The sequence below is a fragment of the Xyrauchen texanus genome, chromosome 1, assembly GCF_025860055.1.
Source record: "Xyrauchen texanus isolate HMW12.3.18 chromosome 1, RBS_HiC_50CHRs, whole genome shotgun sequence".
Taxonomy (NCBI): domain Eukaryota; kingdom Metazoa; phylum Chordata; class Actinopteri; order Cypriniformes; family Catostomidae; genus Xyrauchen; species Xyrauchen texanus.
In genome coordinates this window covers 52,223,498-52,244,993 of record NC_068276.1, presented here as the reverse complement: position 1 = coordinate 52,244,993, position 21,496 = coordinate 52,223,498, and the positions used below count along the sequence as shown (strand labels likewise).

General features: G+C 37.3%; 1 protein-coding gene across 2 annotated transcripts in view; it reads right to left on the bottom strand.

Moving 5' to 3' along the window:
- Positions 1–1,881: 1,881 nt before the first annotated feature.
- LOC127650500 (ADAMTS-like protein 1) overlaps positions 1,882–21,496 on the bottom strand; it is a 177,226-nt gene continuing 157,611 nt past the window's right edge. For both annotated transcript variants that reach the window (XM_052135952.1, XM_052135961.1), the window contains 11 exons: positions 19,597–19,726; positions 15,083–15,293; positions 14,349–14,528; positions 12,141–12,294; positions 9,586–10,615; positions 9,340–9,467; positions 7,860–7,956; positions 7,154–7,334; positions 5,589–5,698; positions 4,883–5,103; positions 1,882–3,880 (listed from right to left, as the gene is read on the bottom strand). In XM_052135952.1, coding sequence (XP_051991912.1) covers positions 3,774–3,880; positions 4,883–5,103; positions 5,589–5,698; positions 7,154–7,334; positions 7,860–7,956; positions 9,340–9,467; positions 9,586–10,615; positions 12,141–12,294; positions 14,349–14,528; positions 15,083–15,293; positions 19,597–19,726 — 2,549 coding nt within the window. In that variant the 3' untranslated portion in view covers positions 1,882–3,773. The remainder of the gene's footprint in view (positions 3,881–4,882; positions 5,104–5,588; positions 5,699–7,153; positions 7,335–7,859; positions 7,957–9,339; positions 9,468–9,585; positions 10,616–12,140; positions 12,295–14,348; positions 14,529–15,082; positions 15,294–19,596; positions 19,727–21,496) is intronic.

The following is a 21,496-nucleotide window of genomic DNA, read 5'->3' as shown; positions in this document are numbered from 1 at the left end:
TAAATAGTAAGAGTGTTTTCCCCCCTTTTGCTCTGGAGTGCAGACTTATTGTAAGAACAATAATTTGACAATTTCAATGTCATTTGAACAGTTTAACTCGATGACATGGAAACCAGCACAGGCTGAGTGCATATACAGGCAGTCATTTTTGTTTGACTTACGGTATATGTGAGATTTTATCATTTTAAGAGATATGTATTGTGCTATTTAGGTTTATAGCTGACTGTGCTGCTAATTTGAGTTGAGTTTGAGGAAATTCTATTGCAATAAACATTCTGTATTCCCGCATCCCGAATAAACCCGAATAACCAAACAAGATGACATGTACCAAGGGCGCCTGGAGCTGCACGGACATACACACTGTGCATACCATGACTGCTCTGACTGGCCTGAGAAACATTTACTCTCAGAATATTTCATCAGTCATGAAGTGTGTCCCATATTTCTGTTGGCTGTTTAAAAGAACCAGCAATGTCCAATTTGCGAACGAATAATTCTTTTGAGTCGGTTCTTTTCAGTGAATTGGCCAAACAGGCATGTAAAACGGTCTGAATCGATTCGTGATTCATTCAAATTCGTTCAGAATGCTCTCTCACTAAATGTCTAAAATTTAAATGTATCAAAAACAAATCGAAAACTATAAAATACGCCATGGAAAATTACATTTTGTTAAATGCCACGTCTAAAAGTCTAATTTACAAAATCCAAATATTTTTGTCATTTATCTAGCTCCATACTTACAATGGAAGTGAATGGGGGGGGCAATTTCTGAACGTTAAAATACTCAGTTTTTCAAAATTATATGTAATTGCTTTTATAAAATGATAAGCTTCACATTTCTTCCTTTAAACCCTCAATTTGTAACCTAATAGTTTTTTTGTTTTTTAAGAAAAGGAGCAAAATTAATTTTTGTGGTTGTCAACATTATGCCACAAGAGATGTTGATTTAGCTTAACTTGTATTGAACCCAGAATATTCCTTTAACATTAACCAACAATGTACAATACTTAGTTTTAAAGCATTTATTAATTTTGGTTAATGTTTATTTTAACATTTACCAACACATTTTTTTAGATCAAATGTTGTATTTGTTAACATTATGTAATGCACTATGAACTAACAATGAACAATTGTATTTTTATTAACTAACATTAACAAAGATTAATAAATGCTGTAAAAATATATTGCTCATTATTAGTTCATGATACCTAATGCATTTATTTGTTAACAAATGTAACCTTGTTAATATCCCATAATCATTGTGAATTGTCAATTTTAATATTTTAGTTGTTTTTACCTTGTTTCCAGTTATATCTGTTATAGCAATTATTTTTCTTTTTATACTGTATAGCACTTTGGTCAAACTTGGTTGTTTTTAAATGTGCTTTATAAATAAAAATTGATTGATACTTATATTGATAAAGTACTACCATTATATACCTATTGGATTTGTATTATTTACAAACAAATATTTGATTATAATATATAATTTCTTAATAACGGAGCCTCAAAGTTGTTGCAGTTTTTTTTCCTCTATATTTATTGTTTTGTTGTATAAGCTTCCACTTCAGGCTGGCTGTTTCAATAGGCTATTATGGATGCCATTCTTGGATGTTTGAAATGTATTTCAATAAAGGAAAAAGAAGGCCTGCATTTATTAGGATCCAAAGTTTATCAGATTGCGTGGAGTCAGACTCTACTTAGATCCACTAATGGAGCTCCATAAATTCAGTGACTATTATTTTGCAGCACAAAAGGAACCTCTATAAAGTTATTTACAATGAGCAGTAATTTAGCAGTACTTCCATTCAGTATTTATTTGGATGACTGTCAGCCTTAAAAGTGGATTACATGAACAGTGCACCGACTAGATGTATGGAACGTAATTCAATTTATTAGTTAAAAGGTGACCAATTATTAAAATGACAACCAGAACATGTTTAGATAGGGACACTTCTGCATGCATTGATTTTTTTATAATATAAAAACAAACAAAATATTCATAAAAACTACATCCAAACTGGTTTTCATTTACAGAGAAATTGCACTTACACAAAATAATAAATACTAAACGAAGACAGCTCACTACTTGTGTTAAAAAAAAGACCATCATATTTTCAAGACTTGAATAATTGCTTAAATAAACAAATCATATGTTTTAATAGGATTTGTTTAGTACTTACAGGGTATGTTGGGTAAGTGTCAGCACTTAATCATGCCCAAGCATTTCCCATTATGTTCCTTTTTTGTTTTTGTTTTGTTTTGTAAGATGAATCGGTGTCTGTAAAGAAGAATAGAATCTATTTTCTTCTCCTATATTTGCAACTACTTGTAATTCTTTTATTTTATTTTTTCTAGAAAAGGAAGATATTTCGGTTAGCAACAAAGTATTTACAAAAACATGCACATCTGACAGTGGTTAAATCTTTATCAGCAAATTACCAAGGACAGAAAACAACCATTTAAGAAGGTAGAAAAAAGAACAATCAAGCCTCATTTTTAACATGTGTAAAACATTCAGGATTCCCATGTCTCTGTCCAATGAAATCTAAGGACCACTGGGGCATGGGACAACTGTCTGTTAATGTATAACAAAAATCATATCATAATGCAAGACACTGAAACATATACAACCTCACTTGAAACTCAAGTATTGTGTTTGTAAACATTGTTGGGATCATAACAGAATGAAATGAGCTCATTGTTATTATTTTATAACAACTATAATGGGCCTGGTATGTTACGCAAATATTGAATTGGCCTTCAAAGGAACGCTATGTCAGTTTAAGCTGCAAAATGTCATTTGATTTTGAATTTCAGCTATCTAATCATGAGGATTAGGTTCATTGAATATGCTCTCAGTTACATTGATGTTGTCTTGTTCCACAGTTAACTTTAAGAGTGTGCAAAAGATAGCATAAGATATGGACTTTGTGAACCTTAAAAACCTCTTAAGTGTTTTTGTAGGATTCGAGTTCCAACCAGTACTTTGCATAGATGTAGTGCTACATAAAGGAAATACTACAAATGCCAGAAATATGCTGAAGTACCTACAGTATATTTAGTTTGCATGAAGTGTCCATGCAACGTTTTACCTATTGATGTTGGCTCTGTGTCACAGAGTCTTTAAATTAAACTAAGGTGACACATTCTCAACATTAAAGCTATGTATTTAGCACTTCATTACATATACCCAGCCTTAAAGACCATCTGGAAAAGGGGCTGATCTCATCTGACATGGTTTGGAGGTAAAGTAATTTAAATTGGTTTCCAAATAACTGTGAAAAGTGAGAGCATGGTAGATATTAAAATGACAGTCTTCCCCAATTAGGCGGTTATTTTGTTCCCAGTGGTGCGGTTTAAGTATATAAAATGTGAAAAGTCCAGTTTACTGTCTTTACTATATTTGACAGTGTCATTGCGGGAGTCCGAAACATCCAGTGAACGCTAACAAAAGTCACATTTCTCACATATCTGCAGACCATAAAAAGAAAACATTTTAAAAAATCTAAAAATTTAGAAACCTTCACTGAAGTCAAAATAAGGTCAGTCTTATTAACAAAATATTTATGTTTTCAGTTATTACTGATCTTCTTTACAGGGCTGCTTATTGGAGCTGTTGTCTCTAGAATCCACCAATCCCAGTGTCCATAACCCAGCATTCCCTGGTCCTTGAGGGCTTGTGTTGGTCTGCGTAGTGGGTGCTAGGGCCATCTCCTCCTTGTATCTTAACATTTCTCTGTCCTTCTCTGTACTTCCATCCATATCTAGTCTCAGGTGTCTTTGCAAGACTGGCAGCAGCGTGATTTAAACTGGGGCAGTGGGCAAAGCTCTAGTTGTCGAACCTTTTCACAGTACCTTGTGCTGTCCTGACATTCACCTGTAATGAAACAAAATTCAGAATACAATAATCATTCTGTGGACTGCATACAGTTTATGACAATATACCCTTAATGCTAGAGAACCTCGGAAAAATCCTTAATTTATTTGATGATATTGGATTTGTGAGGCCTATTTGTGGCAATCAAGCACATAAATGTATCCTGGTAAGAATCTTGGAACACATCTATTTTCACCCTTACCTCCCTTACTTACTTATATTATAGTGAACATATAGACATATAGTGATATAGTGAACATAGTGCACATGCTACACCATTTTTGTAACTCACCCATTTGGTGGAAAATGCAGTACATTTACATTTACATTTATTCATTTGGCAGACGCTTTTATCCAAAGCGACTTACAAAAGAGGAAAACATAAGCGAATCATCTTAAGGAGACAGTGGTATGAAAAGTGCCATACTACAAAGTTTCACTATCATCTGGTTTGTATACTATTCTGATTTAAGTACGACAAGGCGACGTTCCTTAGCCGACCGCAGGCTTCTGGTGGGAACGTAGCTCTGCATAAATGTTTTTAGGTATGCTGGAGCAGACCCAGTGACTGTTTTGTATGCCAGCATCAGGGCCTTGAATTTAGTACGTGCATGAACCGGCAGCCAGTGGAGAGAGGCAAAGAGTGGTGTAACATGTGCTCTCTTAGGTTCATTAAAGACCAGACGTGCTGCTGCATTCTGGATCATTTGGAGAGGTCTAATAGCACAAGCAGGAAGGCCTGTAAATCTTTTAAATCGTACATATATGTACATGAGGGTGAGGAAATTACAGAACTTTCATTTTTTATTGGATACCCTTTCCAATTACTACAGTATGACTAGTCATTGCTATTCCTGCAGCCGTTTCTACAGGATCATTTGACTGTTGACATCAGGATGTTAAGCGTCATTGCATCTGACCAATTAGGAAAATCATCCAGGCTGCCGTTCTGGAGCTCCCCTTTCATGCTAATTATCATTTTTCCTTTGACTATGCACTCACCTCTCCCACAGGACAGGATGTTGCATCGTTGCCAGCTGGGTGGTCGAGGTTTCCAAGCACAGTGGAACTCACGCGTCAGCTTCCCACTGTGCCGGTTGGCACAAGTGACGTGACGGGACTGGAATCCATGACGTCCACATGTGGCGGTACATTGGGTCCAAGGCCCAACTCGCCAATGCAGAGCACACGCTTCAGTCGTGCAGTTGCGTTGTGATGCAGGCCTGAAAAGGACAACGATGAATAAATGATCTGATAACTGATTTGATTTAACATTTACCTGAGAAACAAAATTGTGCACTAATATATAATCATTTTGTAATATGACATATAACACAGAGCATAATATGACTTGTTTTCAGAAAATATATCTTGATTTATATTTTCCAATCCCATTGACCCTTTTTTTTTTATCATACTTATCAATACATTTTGTTAGATTTTTCTGGGAACAAGATATAACATCTGATATCATGTTTCATCATATCAAGTAAATGTATCTTGTTTAAGAATGTTATAGAAATGTTTACTTGAAAATAAGACAAAAATAATTGTTTTGCAGTGTACTGTTAACACCACACAACGACCTGACTGAGACTTGCCATGACAACCTCATATTTATAGCCACAACTTCATCTCCTAATTATTACAATGTTTTTGCAATTTGAGTTTGAACATGTACACAGTGTTGTTTATATATATGATTTACCTTGGTTGACTGCTGCATATTCGATGTGCCACTCTAGTGCTGTTCTTGTCTTGACAGAACACATGTCTGTACTGAAGGGCTTGGTGTGGTCCAACACAATGACCTTGGCACTAATGTGAAAAAATGTATGAAAGATACTTTTTTTGATGCTGAGTAAATAGTAAACACACACACACACATTCACACACCAATGACGGCAGAGCTGCCATGCAAGGTGCTAGCCTGACATTGGGAGCAACTTGGGATTTGGTGTCTTGCCCAAGGACACTTCGGCATGTGGAGTCATGTGGGCCGGGAATTTAACCGCCAACCCTGTGATTAGTGACTGACCTGCTCTACCACCTGAGCCACAGCCACCTTTAAATTTTCAAATTAGAAATTGAAGCTCTCATAATGGAGTTTTTATTTAATGAACGTGCAACTATTAAAAAAATAAATGGTTGAGCGCACTTAAAAAAATCATGGCAACATGATGCAGTAACATTTTTGAGTTCTCTCAACAACTAATATTTGCCCTTAGTAATATTGCTTTTAGTCAATGTGAATTTTTTCTTCACTCAAATTCTTGTTGAGAGAACAACTATTTATTTTTCGGCCAACTGTCAATTCATGAGAACTTTCACCATTTCAATTACATTTACATGACTGCAATCTTTGCATCTGAGGAGAGGTATGTCTGCAAGACAAGGCAGTATGTACAATTGTTTGACAGAGACACAATAGACCTCAACCCGTAACACAAAAACCTTAACAGTGACATTATGTTGTTATATCGTTTTAGTTTTTTTGCCATGGTATAGACAGTTGTTGTGGGGTGACGTTAGGTGCTCATCTTTAAACTTAATGAATCTGTCCTTTTCTGCATATCGTGGTGGCTCATTGTTGCTTATCGCAGCCCACTCGGCACGTTTCGCGGCTGAACCACTGGCCTGCTCGGTTCTCCCGATGGAAATTCCACCCCTGATCGGCCTAATTGTGCGTCGGCCCACCGGGAAAATGCCCGGTATGCCAGATTACGAGTCCAGCCCTGGTTGGCAGGGTTACTTTTGAAATGTATTCCACTACAGATTACAGAACACATGCTGGAAAATGTAATTTGTAACTTATTCCATTAGATTACTCAAGATCAGTAACATATTCTAAATACTTTGGATTACTTCTTCAGCACTGGTAGATGTTTTCACTTGTTTTGACTATAAAAACTCTGCCAGTACAGTAAGACACATGTTGAAAATACATTCTCTTAAAAACCTAAATATCTTATGCAGTGTTGTTTCTAAAACAAGATCAATCAAACTTATCTTGTTTTAAGAAATTGTTGATATTTTACATGAAAACAATACAAAAATTATTATCAAGAATAGGATTTTTGCCATAATATCAAAGGTCTTACTAGAAAAAATAAATTATGATCCAACGTGAATTTTCTTGATACAAAAATATGATCGTGTCTGGTAACATGTGCATGTAAATCATATTTGTTCATGGATGAAAAGTGTACTTCTGATTCAGGATGATTAAAAAGGTGGACTAATGATCACTGGTTTCACTAATCTGATACTTACGGGTCCCCATGGAGTGGTTGTCCAGCCAACACAAGGTTGAAGGTTACAGTGCCTGGTTACTGCTGGCTTCCTCCCAGCACAAGCCTCTGACCCCCCTGTATCTCCTTGACAAGTCACACTGCGACTCTGCATTCCTCCTCCACAGCTCACAGAGCAGGTTGACCAGGTGGACACCTGCCACCTGTGCACAGAGAAGAGGAATGAAAGATGACATTTACTGGTCATTACTTGGATACAAAAAGGGATTTGTCTACCTGGTTAGATTCTGCATCCATACTGAACACAACACGTTTAGCTGCTGCCACAGGTAGGCAATGATGACTTAACTGACTAGACAGGAAACTCATCATTAGTCTAAGTAGCCATTCATTTTGCAACCCACTCACTATGCAGCATCCATACCTGGTGGATTGCTGTATAAATCCTATTGAAACCACTACAAATAAGAAAGAATACAAATTCTGCAGTGAAGTCATGCCCATAGGCCTATTTTTGATGGCCAACTGAATTTAAATATACTCATGCATCTCTGTTTCTTTGCACTTGTGTAAAAATAAATAAATAAATAAATAAATACACCTGAAAAACTTTGTGAATTGTACTTTAAATATCAGGAACTTGTATGCATTTACAGTATTTTTATTTTGTGGAAGGGCACTGTTCTTGATTGTAAAGCTAATAATATACTGCAATACCGCATTTGTACCTGTGGGGGCACTGTTGTCCATGGCAGAAGTAGTTCAGCTTGGTCTTGTTTGAACACACAGAACTGTTCCCCTCACTCGCACTGCTCACACAGCTTGCTATGACACACATCAATAATGACATCACTCTAAACAAAGATGTGAACATTTATAATAAAAGAATATCATTACTGCAAGGCACAACAAGTCTTTATCTTTTTCAATTTGTAAAAAGATCTAGGAGCTTTTGTGCTAATCTGAGATGAATGAGAGGGTAATAAAAATTGTTAACGGAATAGTTCAATCAAAATAACTTAATCTCCTTTGTGTTTTTGCAAACATACTGTATATGCTGCCATTTCCTTCCATGCAACACAAACATTTACTTTTCTTTAAAAACAGTGAATTGTGGAGCTATGATCACTTCTTATATAGAGTTTTTACATGCCAGAACAGCTCTCCTATTCATATTGAGGTATTACAACTAGCTACTTTGCATTAATAAATCTTTATGTTCTGTGATTCTTAAGTGTGGGACAGAAATAGCCAGGGAAAGGCCTCTTCAGAAACACTATCATACGAGGAATACATGAATAGAGAGAACAGGACATTGTCGGCTGTAACGTGTGGCTTTGAATCATTTTCATCACTTTTCCTCTGAAAGGAAACGGCAATTTCTTTGCTCAATGTCACTTGTGTATGCTTACTGTTGGTAAATGCTGTTATGGTAGAGCTTTGTTTTTGTTTAGTTTTTTTGGCCTCAATGTCAAATACTAAACACAAAATCACAAGACTCCAAGCTGACCTCCAACAAATGACATCATTAATAGATTCATTGACTATAGACATTTGGAAAAATTAAGTGTTAATTGTTTGAACTGACCCAGAAAAAGCTTTTTTTTATAGAAAGGCTCCTCAAACAAATACCATAATATTTAAGAATGGGAATTGTACAGAATCTAATGATTCTTGTTTACAGTAGATTTCGATCCCTCTTAACAATTCAGGTTCCTCAATGGTTCCATAACCAATTATTTATGAAAGCCTACTTTTGTGGATGAAACACTGTATGTTTTGTGGTGTAGATTCAAAACAAATGACTCATAAGAGTAATTTGTTCAGGAATCGGACTACACTTAATGCGCGACTGATTTAGAAGAAAAATTGTAGTGTCGCTGAATGGTAGTGCAAGTCATAAAATCATTAGGTTCCAGTATTCATTTTTAATTGGAACCGGTTCTGACTAAGAACCGATTCTCAGTTCCGAATCCTATTAATTTTCACTGTATAATATACTGTTAAACTTAGTCAGAGATAATAAGTCCTCATGGTTACTTTCAATGTTTCTTCCTCATCTACTTTTTCCATGTTTTTCCATGCCATTTTTTCCTTTGGCTTGCTCACTGGAGTGTTTGTAAGGCCCAATTCTTTGTATAGCTTTGTTGTATTATAAAAGTAGAAAAATAAATACAAAATGTGTTGACACTCTAGAGTAGGTTATACCTGTAATTTGCACTTGAGAGGACAATGACGTGGAGCCAAGGCGGTTAGAGGCAGTGCAGATGTAGAGTCCGCTGTCTGTCTCGCTTGGAGCTTGAATATGCAGGGAACCACCTGGCATTAGGCCTACTCTGCCACGACACAGACAACAACACAACTGAAAGCAGCACATGGATGTAGGGTATGCAATACTTCCTATATGCTCTTTAGAGAGCTTGTAGATCCTGAAAGCAGAAAGTTCGTTCTTACCTGCTGCTGTTTCTTAGCTCCCTTCCATCCTTAGTCCATAAGATCATTGGTTCTGGGTTACCTCGTGCTTGGCATTTGATTTCAACTTGGACAGTCTGTCTTGGTACTAAAATAAGACCTCCAACATAGTCCACAATTTCATGAGGGTTCCTGATGTGGTCTCTGGAGAACTTCTGCAGGATAATTGGGCTTCTGAGCTGTTCTCTCCATTGCCTGCTGGTATGGGGAGCCTGTCTCTGTTTGCTTCTCTGGGAAGTGGAATCTTGCATGGAGTGTGCTAGGCTTTCATGTGGTTGCCGAGCTGATTCATTGTTCTCCACGTGGCTCTTTGTAAGTTCCTCTAGCAGCGTGATCAACTCAGTTTTCTCCTGGAAAGCTCCAGACAGATTACGAGTGACCTCATCAAGCCTTGGCATATCTGCGATGAGCATCTGTGGACTTAAAGAATCCAAAACTGTGTCTTCTTCCAGATTGGAACTATACTTCTCAAAAGAATCCAGGAATTCCTTGGAATCCTCAAATGGTAATTCCTTCAAGTCAAGTAAATGTTGAATGATAGCATCATAACGGTTCAACGAAAACTCTTTGGCCTTGCCCTCAGTTGCAGACGAAATGTGGTGAAGTTTTGGTGAGATCTTTATACCATCCGTGTTCCACGAGTCTGCTTCTGGAACAGACAACTTCTGCTGGCTGCCGATGAGCTTCAGGACAAAGTTCTCTTGAGCTTGGCCAGCGATACAAGTGTACATCCCAGCATCAGAAGCACGGAGCTGCAGGATCTTGATGTTACCCATGTGAGAAATGGATACATGGCCCATGATTTCAAGCGGTTTACCATCTTTCAGCCAGTGCACATAACCTTTGGGGAAATGACGGGTGGGGCAGCGAAGCACCACAGATGTCCTCGGCAGTAAGTAGGCATAGCCGCCCACCACAAAGTGTAGCTTCTTGCCTTTTCTCCACTGAATGTAGACCTTTCTTTGAGCCAGAATGGTAGGCTTGCGTTTTAAAATGGCTGGCTTGAAAATATCTGAAATTAAATAAACACATCATATTACAATGTACCATAAGATTGTTCACTTAAACCCAGAGGCAAGGAAACAGAGTGGAGGAAGCTCAAGCCAGCTACTATTCAAGCAAATCCCATTTGGCACAGCTATCATACAATTACATTTCCTATATCACTCTCACTTCAGAGTGTCCTTAGATGACTTCTTCAGTACTCAATCCCACAAAGCTTTGGACATGTCTTTCCCTATTTTACTTCATACTTATTCTTAAAACCAAATTAACTGCACAAGTATGTGGGTAGTTGATGCACAAAATGCCATTGACCTTTCTTTAAACAACATAAATATCTTAGGTTAAAATATAAATGTATAAGAGAGTGTATATTTTAGGTCCTTTTACTAGTTACCATTTCTCTTAATAGTTTTTCACAAATAAATTACCTTTTCCCCTTCACTAATTCATTTTAAATGGGCCTGTGGTGTGACAAATTAATTTTAAAAAGTACAAATGTTCCAATTTGTCTTTCAATTGTGAGATCATAAAAACTGCATGCAAGAATTAGCAAAAAGCTGTTTAAAAAGATGGAGTTTATCATGTCACAATGCAGGACATGACTTCCCAAAGGTATGTCCCATGCAGATTTTTTTTTGGCCTGTAACACATTTGCCAATTAAACAATTTCAGACATAAAGATCCATTAAAGACAACATAAGCAATATATAAAATCGAATTGGCTCCAAAGGATTAATCATAAAGTGCTTTTCCGCCATTGGGCTGACAATTTTGTGCACGCTGAGGAACAGTTCCAGTAGCATTTCCACTTGAGCACAGTTCAGCAAGGCATGATTACAAACCGTTCTCAGGCCATATTTCTAGGCACGGTTAGCTAACCGAGCTCAACCGTGATGGCGTATATGCAGTTTTAGTATATGCCAACACACAATTTTAAATTTACTAACACAAAGGTAACTCAACTGTTTCCATGTAGCTGACCAAGTTTGCTAATATTTGGGAGAAGTTAATAAATGTTAGAATAATATAAATTAGTGTATGTTCAGTGTATCTTCATGATTTTATGATTAACTAGTAGAACATAATTTTGCAACACACCTTTTTCGTCAGGGAGGTGGATAGCTCATTAAATCTCATATAATATACCATTATATTACTCGCACATTATTTTGCCAATAAATGTCCTTTTACCAGACTAGCTTGGAAACTGCACAACCCCTCAGCAAATAATGGTAAACCTTTTTCTGTTTGCTTTCCGTTTTGCGACATGGGACATTTCTTTCCTGTACTTAAGCAAAGTAAAACCAGGGGAAAAAGCTGTCCTAAAAAAATTAAATATGTGATCATCCTCCATAGCGCACTTGATCCAATGTTTATTTCACACAACGTTGTTAACTAGCCCGGATAAGCATGGTATGGCATGGTTTCGCAATGAGAACCTTCTGGCCCAATGGTGTAAAAGGGGCTACAGTTGGGCTAGAATATCTAAATGTTGGTTTTCTCAATTTCAAATCAAGGCTCTTATGTCTTACTCTCACAAGCTCCAAGGTGGCATGATCGGACAGTTAACGGTTTTGGAACCATGGCACAAGCATCAGGAACCATTGTTCGGTATCGTCCTTTTTCTCCCAGAGCCTTACACACCACTAGCAACCTCTGGGTTCCTTCTCCACAAGTAGCCGAACACTAGAAAGAACAAAGAATCCTGGTTATTGACAATACATAGTAAGGATGTCAAAAGTACTTGTACTTTGGAACCAAGTAAAAAAATTAGGGCTGTCGATTTAACGCGTTAATTTAGTGCAAATAATTTTACAAAAAATAACGCTTTAAAAAAATTTACGCTATTAATCGCATGCCCACGGACCATAATAAGGAAGATTCCTGAGAAATGCAAGCTTGCAGTACCACCTGTTTACTCCAAAGGGCAGTAAGTGAAATTTTCGCTGTATGAGCAACACGCAGTTTATACAGTGAAGAAAACACTTCAGTAGGCAGAACAACAAAAACATGCGTCACGTTCTTGCGTTCAAAACACTTGGAGCGCAAATCCGAACTAAGGGATTTCAAGATGTGTTTAAAGATTGAGTATTAAACTATATTTAACTTGACACACTGATCTAAACATTTTATGTTTATGACGCAACACACCCGAGACGTCTAATGTAGGTCTAAATTGACAGGCCCTTAAACAAGCCCTCATAATAAATCTACAACTGATTGACAAATTCACTTGTGTAATAGATTGCTGTGAACTGTATGCCAATGATTGACTTTTGATCAATAATATGGTAGTAAACAATACATTGTATTCTAAACCCGTCTTATCAATGATTAACTCTTCTGCTACAGGAATGTAAAGCATTTTAATTATCTGAATATTTATATATACGTATATCTATAATTTTTTAATATTTAAAGATAACTATGTACAATTATACATTGATATTAATATGTATAATAATTATTTAGTTATTGTTATATGAGGGGCTTTCTCAGCAAATATCTGTATATGTGATTAATCACGATTAATTAATCGGGACACCATGTAATTAATACGATTAAAAAAAAAATATTAATTGACAGCCCTAAAAATATTAACATTGAAATGTCTTTCAATGTTTAATTGATTGAGAAATAATTTAAGACAACATTCGATTGCTTTCATTTAATTTTGTATTAATTACTATTAAAGTAATGTTCCAGGTTCAATGAAAGTTAAGTTCAATCGAAAGTATTCAGAGCACAATGTTGATTACCACAAAATTATTTTGACTCTTCCACCATTTATATAATAAAAGCAAATATCCCAGTTACAATAAGGCAATTACAATGGAAGTGAATGGGGTGAGTCCATAAACATAAAAAATACACACCATTTTAAAAGTATAGCCACAAGACATAAACATTATGAATGTAAGGGATAATGTACAGTCAGCCAGTTGTTATCGCAAAATAAACCCATGACAGAGTGATCAGCACCCTAGCACAAAGAGTCCTGAAGGGATTTATTTTGTGATAACAACTGGCTGACTGTACATTATCCTGCTTATTACACGGCTACTAACCAAATAAATACATTTATTAACATAAAATACTGATTTGCATTGAAAAATTATGTGAGAAGGTATAAATATCTTAACAGCTGAAATCAATGTCCGGTTTGCGTTGGAGTTCTGTTGATGTTTATTTTGTAGTTAATGACCGTTTGACTGCTCATTATGCATGTTGTTACAACACTACTTGCCAAAAAAATTAATAAATGCACATGACACATTGATTTGAGTTGAAATTATTGTAGAGAAGGCACAGTGATCCGAGAAGCAATAAAGATGGCTGGTAAGTGGATGAGCGATTGTTACTGAGCAACATCAGACCTCTAGGTGGCGCCATTGACCAATCAAAATCGAGAAATCCAGAGAACTGTGTAATCCAGCTGTGGTCTCCCCCAGTGATATGGAGGGAAATGTATGACATGTTTAGACAGGCAAGAGCGCTTTATTGATGTTACTTAACCTTACTTGTAAGGTCAGCCTAAAGCCAGAACAAATTTTACAACAACAGACTTGTCAAGAGCTTTTAAGTGTGACAGAGTAGATATAACAAACAATAAAACAGTAGGATTTCTGTAGCTGCAGACGGTAAAATATGGAGTGGTAATAACAGATAGACAGATTCTTGAGACGTACACGAGAGAGTGACTGTTTTAAACTTGTTTTAAGTGAGAACACGTGTCTGACCTGAGTCCAGTTTGTGGAGACCCACTGAGGATCACAGTCCACTTTGCCACAGGGCTGAATTGAGGGTAAACTCATTGAGGGGCAGAACGTTTCAGGTAATTCTAGTACACTTCCGTCTGCCATCCGCTGCTTACAGATGACCTCTCTCTTCAGACTGCCTCCTCCACAGCTACGAGAGCACTGCATGCACACATAATAATGTTTGCTTTACACTTAGCTTATACAGTTTCTTAGGTTCTAGTAAATGAACATTTCAGAAAGTCCCTACTGTTAGTGTATAACAAAGAACCTTCTTTTTTACATTACATCAGTGGTTCTCATATTGTGGGGTGGTACTGTAAACAGGGAGCGGAAGACTGCCCTTTTCTGAAATCTCATTCACATTAAAATTTGCCATAGTGACAATAAACGTAAAAGCCAATGTGCGCCCATTCTTTTCTCCTTATATTGTGTCAGTATAAAGTCCAAGATCACTGTCATATCAGTTGTTTAGAACAACAAATAAGGACCAGTGAAACAAACAAAACTGATTTATTGCTCCTTTAAGGTGGCACAGGCTTATATTAGAGAGAGAAAGAACAAAATAAACTTAGGCTGTGTAGATAAGGCTGATACATTAATTTATTTATAGGACAAGGGAGTACAATACTGTGAAGAACCCTGGAAAGACTCCTAACTGCTGACAAAATTGATTCAAGTTTAGTGTTTTGAGAAAATGACCTATCGTGTCTCACCTGACTCCATTCCTGGACATCCCAAGTGGGTGGACAGTCAAAACGATTGCAGGCCTGGACTGAGCTGGGCTTGGGCTGCCGACAGTTCTCGTCTTTGACTTTCTCCGTGTGGTTGCTGTGTGATCCTGCTCTCAAAACACAATTTACAGCACGTGTCTGGAGACCAACACCACACGTGGCCGAACAGAAGCTCCAAGACTCCATTTCCCACCTAGAGAAACATGGACAGAGGTGAAATTCAGACACTGGAAAAAATTTCTATTTATAGTGCATGCGGAATTGATATTCCCCTTATTTTTGTTCTTCTCTCTTCTCCATAAATTTCAGCTATAAATTCAGCATTCAAAAGGTAGAAATTCAAACTTTGATTCATATAATTAGGTCTCAGGTGAGCTATCTATTTTTTGTTTTCATTATCTTCATAGTTCATACTTTGTAGGAAAGTTTAGAAGTAAATTTTGAAGATCTCCTATTGACTTACATTGATAGAATGCTATGCATTCAAAATCAATGATATTTGTAATCCTTGTGCACTAAATTCTGACTGATGCTCTTAATTGCATTTAATTGCATACTGGATTTTGATTGGTCTTTTATTTCTTGCATTTTTTAACCATCTATAGCTGCCTATAGTGCATTGCTTTACTTCTCCATTCCATTCCAATTAATTAATAAAACTCAAGATATATATATATTTTTAAAACTAAATAAACTTTTATTTGCTATTTATGAAAGCTTATAAACCTATCAATGCACAAAATAAATGTGAATATTATTTGAGAAGTTTAAGATATTGTGTAAATGCCACATCATGAGAACATAAGCATGAAGTTTGTTTGGATGTGATCCCACAGCCACATGATTCTAACACTTCAGATATTGTTTCAATGGTGCCTTTGACACGAGAGCCACCTTTTGAACCCTGAACATGGCAACAACTGAGGCTGCTGTTGGCCAGTTTGTCTAATCTCAGGACCATCAGGTCAGTTCAAGCCCAGCTGGAGTACCCCACCGCTTGGCAGTCAGTCTGGGTCTACCCCAGTGATATGAGATTTCAGATTTGAAGAAAAAACTGTAGATTCCCTTACAAGGGAAGAGAACCAAAAATAGGATGGGATATTGCATCCCAGCAGAGGTCCATAGGTGGCCAAGGGAAACAGGGTGAACACAAAGTTTGTTGTGCTTAAAAACAAACGAAACACTTGGAAAAACAGCCAGTGGAAAGATAGAATGCTGCTGCATTTTTACATTTATGACATGAGGCATGGAACACACGGCACAATGGGATACAGGGAGGTGCAAATTTTCCAGCTGCAAACCACCACAATTATTACTTCAAATTCTGCAAATGGTTTGGATATTTTAACACCAGGAACTTCAATGGCTCATAAATCTTTTCACAGGAGAACTGTAAAATGCATAAAACAGTATGTCAAGCCATGAAAAATGGTTATTTACCAAAGGCCATATAGGAAGTTATGGATTATTCCTACTATACAGTACATATTCAGATCCCCCCTCATTTATATCTTAATATAAATAATAAAATATTAAACTCAACATTTTTAAAGATGGAAATCATATTAGTTAGTGTTTCTGCATTACAATACAATAATTAAGTGTACATAGAGGTTGATTTTAAATAAACTTTAAAATTTTGGTTTGAGTATATGTTGTCAATTTGCCAAACTCTACAATGAAAAACATGTTTTTTTCTATAAATGTAAACATATACTGTTTATTTTCTCTATTTCCACAATAACACTTTGTGACAAGGAGGAGGGCGTGGCCGGGCCGTGAGGACGCACACCCGGCGCTGAAAAAAAACAAAACAAAACTTTTTGCACTGTACATAACATACTGTATTTTTGTACTTTATATAATGGATTTGTTTTAGATTGGCACTACGTATGTGTGTGTGTGTGTATGTATGTATGAATGAAGGTGTGTGACTGTGTGTATGTACGTATATGTATAATTACATAGATATTTTTTATTATCCATGTCTTGCTGCTGTTTTTGTATTGTTTTTTGTATTGTTGTGCACTGGAAGCTCCTGTCACCAAGACACATTCCTTGTATGTGTAAGCATACTTAGTAATAAAGCTGATAAGGTTGATTCTGAATTGTCCTAATCAGCCAGGAGGGGGATAAAGACACAGCCGCTGTGTATTTGTCTCTGTATGTTTTTGTTTGTTTAAGTTGATTTATGTCATTAAAGATATGTTGACTGTTCTGCCGGTTCCCACCTCCTCCTTGCCTATCCTGAACCCTGTTACATTGGTGCCGGAGGAGGAGGCGCTGTCCTGTAGTCCTCTCTGCTGCCATCCGCCGGGAAGCGGAGGAGCCGCGGCCGTCCGCTAGAGGTCAGAGGAGTCTCTGCCAGCCGCCAGGAAGCAGCGAAGCCGTTATCATACGCAAGAGGTCGGAGGACTCGCTGCCTTCCGGCAGGGGAGGAGCAGCTGTTGTCCGCCAGAGGGTGGAGGAGTGGTTGAGGATCAGGCGACTGCGTGTCTGGGGACCGGTGAGCAAGTTTTTGTCTTTCTATCTCTCTCTGTCTCTCTCTCTGTCTGTCTCTCCCCCTTGTTCTTTCCCTCTCCTTCCCCTAGTCTCTCCCAGAGTTCCAGAAGACCTGCCGGCAGAAGGACGGCCGGAAGAGCAACCCCTTCAGGAAGGGAGGGGAGTACGTCAAGCCGGAGGATTCCCTGGCCTGACTCAGGCAGTGGAGGAGAGTGATGAGGAGGAGGGCGTGGCCAGGCCATGAGGACGCACGCACGCCCGGCGCTGAATTGCCTAATCAGACAGGAGGGGGATAAATATGATCCAGAGGCGCCATAGAGAGAAAGAGCGCGAGAGAGCGAGAGAGAGAGAGAGAGAGAGCGAGCAGCCACTGTGTGTGTCTCTGTGTGTTTATGTTTGTTTAAGTTGAATATTATGTCATTAAAGTTAAGTTGACTGTTCTGCCAGTTCCCTTCTAACCATCCTGAACCCTGATACATACATTTTACATACTCTTTGTTTAAATATCCCTTTAAATATACAAAAGTCAGTTCCTTAATGATATCTGCCAGGAAGTGACATATATTTTGGTGGGAAAACCACAGCACAAACATCAGTATTAGCAATGGATTTCATCAATACATTAATATGTAATTTTTAACAGTATTAGCAAGTTTGTTTCCATCCCGTTAGATAAAATGACTGAAATCAGCTTAAGAATATCAACATTTAAAGAAATGGTTACGAAATATCAAAATTCAAATTAAACTGATAGACTTATGTAAGGTTACTCTGGCTAGCTTTAGTCCTGTAGGCATCCTGTTAATTTCTTGCTATTGTGTAAACAATGAAGTTATAATGAATAAAGTTTAAGTGCCTGAGCTTCACCAGAGCATGTTTTTGAAAGTAATATATATATATTTGTAGTGAGTGGTGGATCCAGTGAATGTGTGTGACAGTCAGATGAGCTTCCTGCAGAAAGACTTGTGTGAAGAATGAATAGCCCTGACATCCCAGCACTTTTTAATGCAATGGGGATGAATAGTGTCTGCCCCAAAACACATTGTTACAGCAGGAGTGAACAGCCTTCATTTCCTGACCTTGGTGGGGATCTTCATTTATTTCCACAGAATTAACTTTAGAGGGAACTGTGGCCTCTCTAAAACCATGTTAATCCTCATAGGTGATGATGAGAGAAGTATAACAAAGACGTTTTAGGTTAACTTTCATTATGTTTTGACAAGAAAACAGAGAAGTACTTGACCTACAGTGGCCCCACATAAGTATTTGGATACTTAAGCCACAATTAAAATGACTGACTTTCATTGCATTATATACAAAATATCAAATCAAGTGGCATCTGCAAACAAATTATCCAAAATCTTTCTTAGAAAAAACTTGGGTGATTTTTTTGTGGATCTATGAAGTCAGATTCACTCACGTTGACACAAGTGTCCAATCAGAGTAATCACAGGTGTAGTTCATCACATTAACAATTGACAACCATAAATTGTCCAAATATGTTTCTTTCTTCCATGGATCTTTGTCTTAATTTTGAGCAGTATATCTATTTTTTAATGCAAAACCAATTTTATTTTTGTGATTTTATGTTTTGCTTGAAAAGTGTGTTTTCTATTGCAACAGCATTTATACATTTTAAGTGGGGCTTAAGTCTCCAAATACTTTTTGGGGCCACTGTATATAGGAATAATCTCAGGAAGCTGTTTGTGAGATTTCATTGTGGAAGATCCAACATGGCCTTATTGGACAAAGTATTGCTATGCAATAATTGACATTTGGTCAATAAGGGACTGATTCAGTTCTAAGGTGGTTTTCACACTGGGCATGATTGCTGCAGTCTGAATCAGAGTGTGACTGCTCCAGGCATTTACTTACTTTTCAAACAAACAGCACTCCTTCAGACTAAACTGCTAGTGTGAATGCCTCCTAAATCAGCAGAATGAAATGGAGACACTTCTTTATCCAAAACTATGTAAAAGAGTAGTGTGAGTCACCTGGGAGGACATGGCTCAGTGTTGCAGCTCTGTAGCAGCTGAGGAGGCCGGCGTGCACTAACACACAGCTTCTCATCTGCAGTCTCTCTGGTTTGCTTATTGAGACAGATTATAACAGCCTCCTGCATTCCTGAGGAGCAAGCAAAGAAAATATGAATTAGTATGTAGGAATTGTAGATCTTAGCCTTTTCAAACACCCACACAAAAAGATTTATAAATGCATTGCATTTAAAAACATACTGCCAATAAAAATAAACATACAGTATACTCAAGCACTCGTATCCACTGAAGTGCTTTGTGAGAGGCTTTGTGCATGGATAGCATCACACTGAGTGGTAACACAACTGATTTTACAAATTACTCTCTACCCGTGGCAAATGGTGCTTTTGGCAGATATGTGCATGTCTAACTCATGTTAGACTTCCAGAGTCTGGACAGACCACGATATGTTTACTCTCAGTGTTTCAGCAACACAGTCATCACCATTTCTGGTACTGTTGTGCATTCAGACAAATGTTCTATCATTTTATATGCATTTTAAAACAATACATGTATTTTACCCCTCCTGACTGGACATCAGGGAGCTGAAAACAAACGATTTACTGAGCAGTAATACCAGATATGATGTGGACTTATCAGTGTAATAGTGATAACATTAGCTCGGATTACAAATGAGGAGAGATGCACCTTAGTTCTCCTTAGCACATTGATGAGAGAAGTAGTGATCTCTTATTTGTGAACAAATAGTTTTTTGAGTTGCATCTTTATAATTAAATCGATTGATTTACGGAACAATTGTGAGTAATTCATTAATGAATCGGTCCAATTCGGTTCTTAAATTCAACTCACCGAATCAATGATCCAGTCACAGTGGTCAACACCTTACTGGTGAGCAAGATTATCAGTGAATAACGACTTAAATATTGGTCCGTTCCTTATACAAAGCTGTTGTATGACTTCAGAAAGACTTATATAGACTTAAATATAGAATATGAGTAGTATGGACCACCTCAATAAAATTATTTTAACAATGCTTTTGCGTCCTTTTTCAAGCTTGAAAGGTTCAGTATCCATTCATTGGAATTGCTTTGACAACAGTGATCATCACAGTCTTCACAGTTTCTCATTTTGTGTTAAAAATGACAGAATACAGAAAGTTATTCAGGTCTCAAACAACATGAGGGTGAGTAAATAATGACAGAATTAATTTTGTGGTGAAATATTATTTTACTAAGCATATGACAGCAAGTGAACAGAAATAACTGGGCTGAAAGTAAATGAGCTGTGTAAATGGGCAGCCCTTTATAAAGGATTGTGTAATAAATTCACATAACTAGGATGTTTAAGAAAGATGGAGACATGGAAGGAAAAGTTACAAGGCTCATGCAGGCAGAAATATATCTCTACAGTGAGGAAAATAAGTATTTGAACACCCTGCTATTTTGCAAGTTCTCCCACTTAGAAATCATGGAGGGGTCTGAAATTGTCATCGTAGGTGCATGTCCACTGTGAGAGACATAATCTAAAAAAAAAATCCAGAAATCACAATGTATGATTTTTTAACTATTTATTTGTATGATACAGCTGCAAATAAGTATTTGAACACCTGAGAAAATCAATGTTAATATTTGGTACAGTAGCCTTTGTTTGCAATTACAGAGGTCAAACGTTTCCTGTAGTTTTTCACCAGGTTTGCACACACTGCAAGAGGGATTTTGGCACATTCCTCCACACAGATCTTCTCTAGATCAGTCAGGTTTCTGGGCTGTCGCTGAGAAACACGGAGTTTGAGCTCCCTCCAAAGATTCTCTATTGGGTTTAGGTCTGGAGACTGGCTAGGCCATGCCAGAACCTTGATATGCTTCTTACAGAGCCACTCCTTGGTTATCCTGGCTGTGTG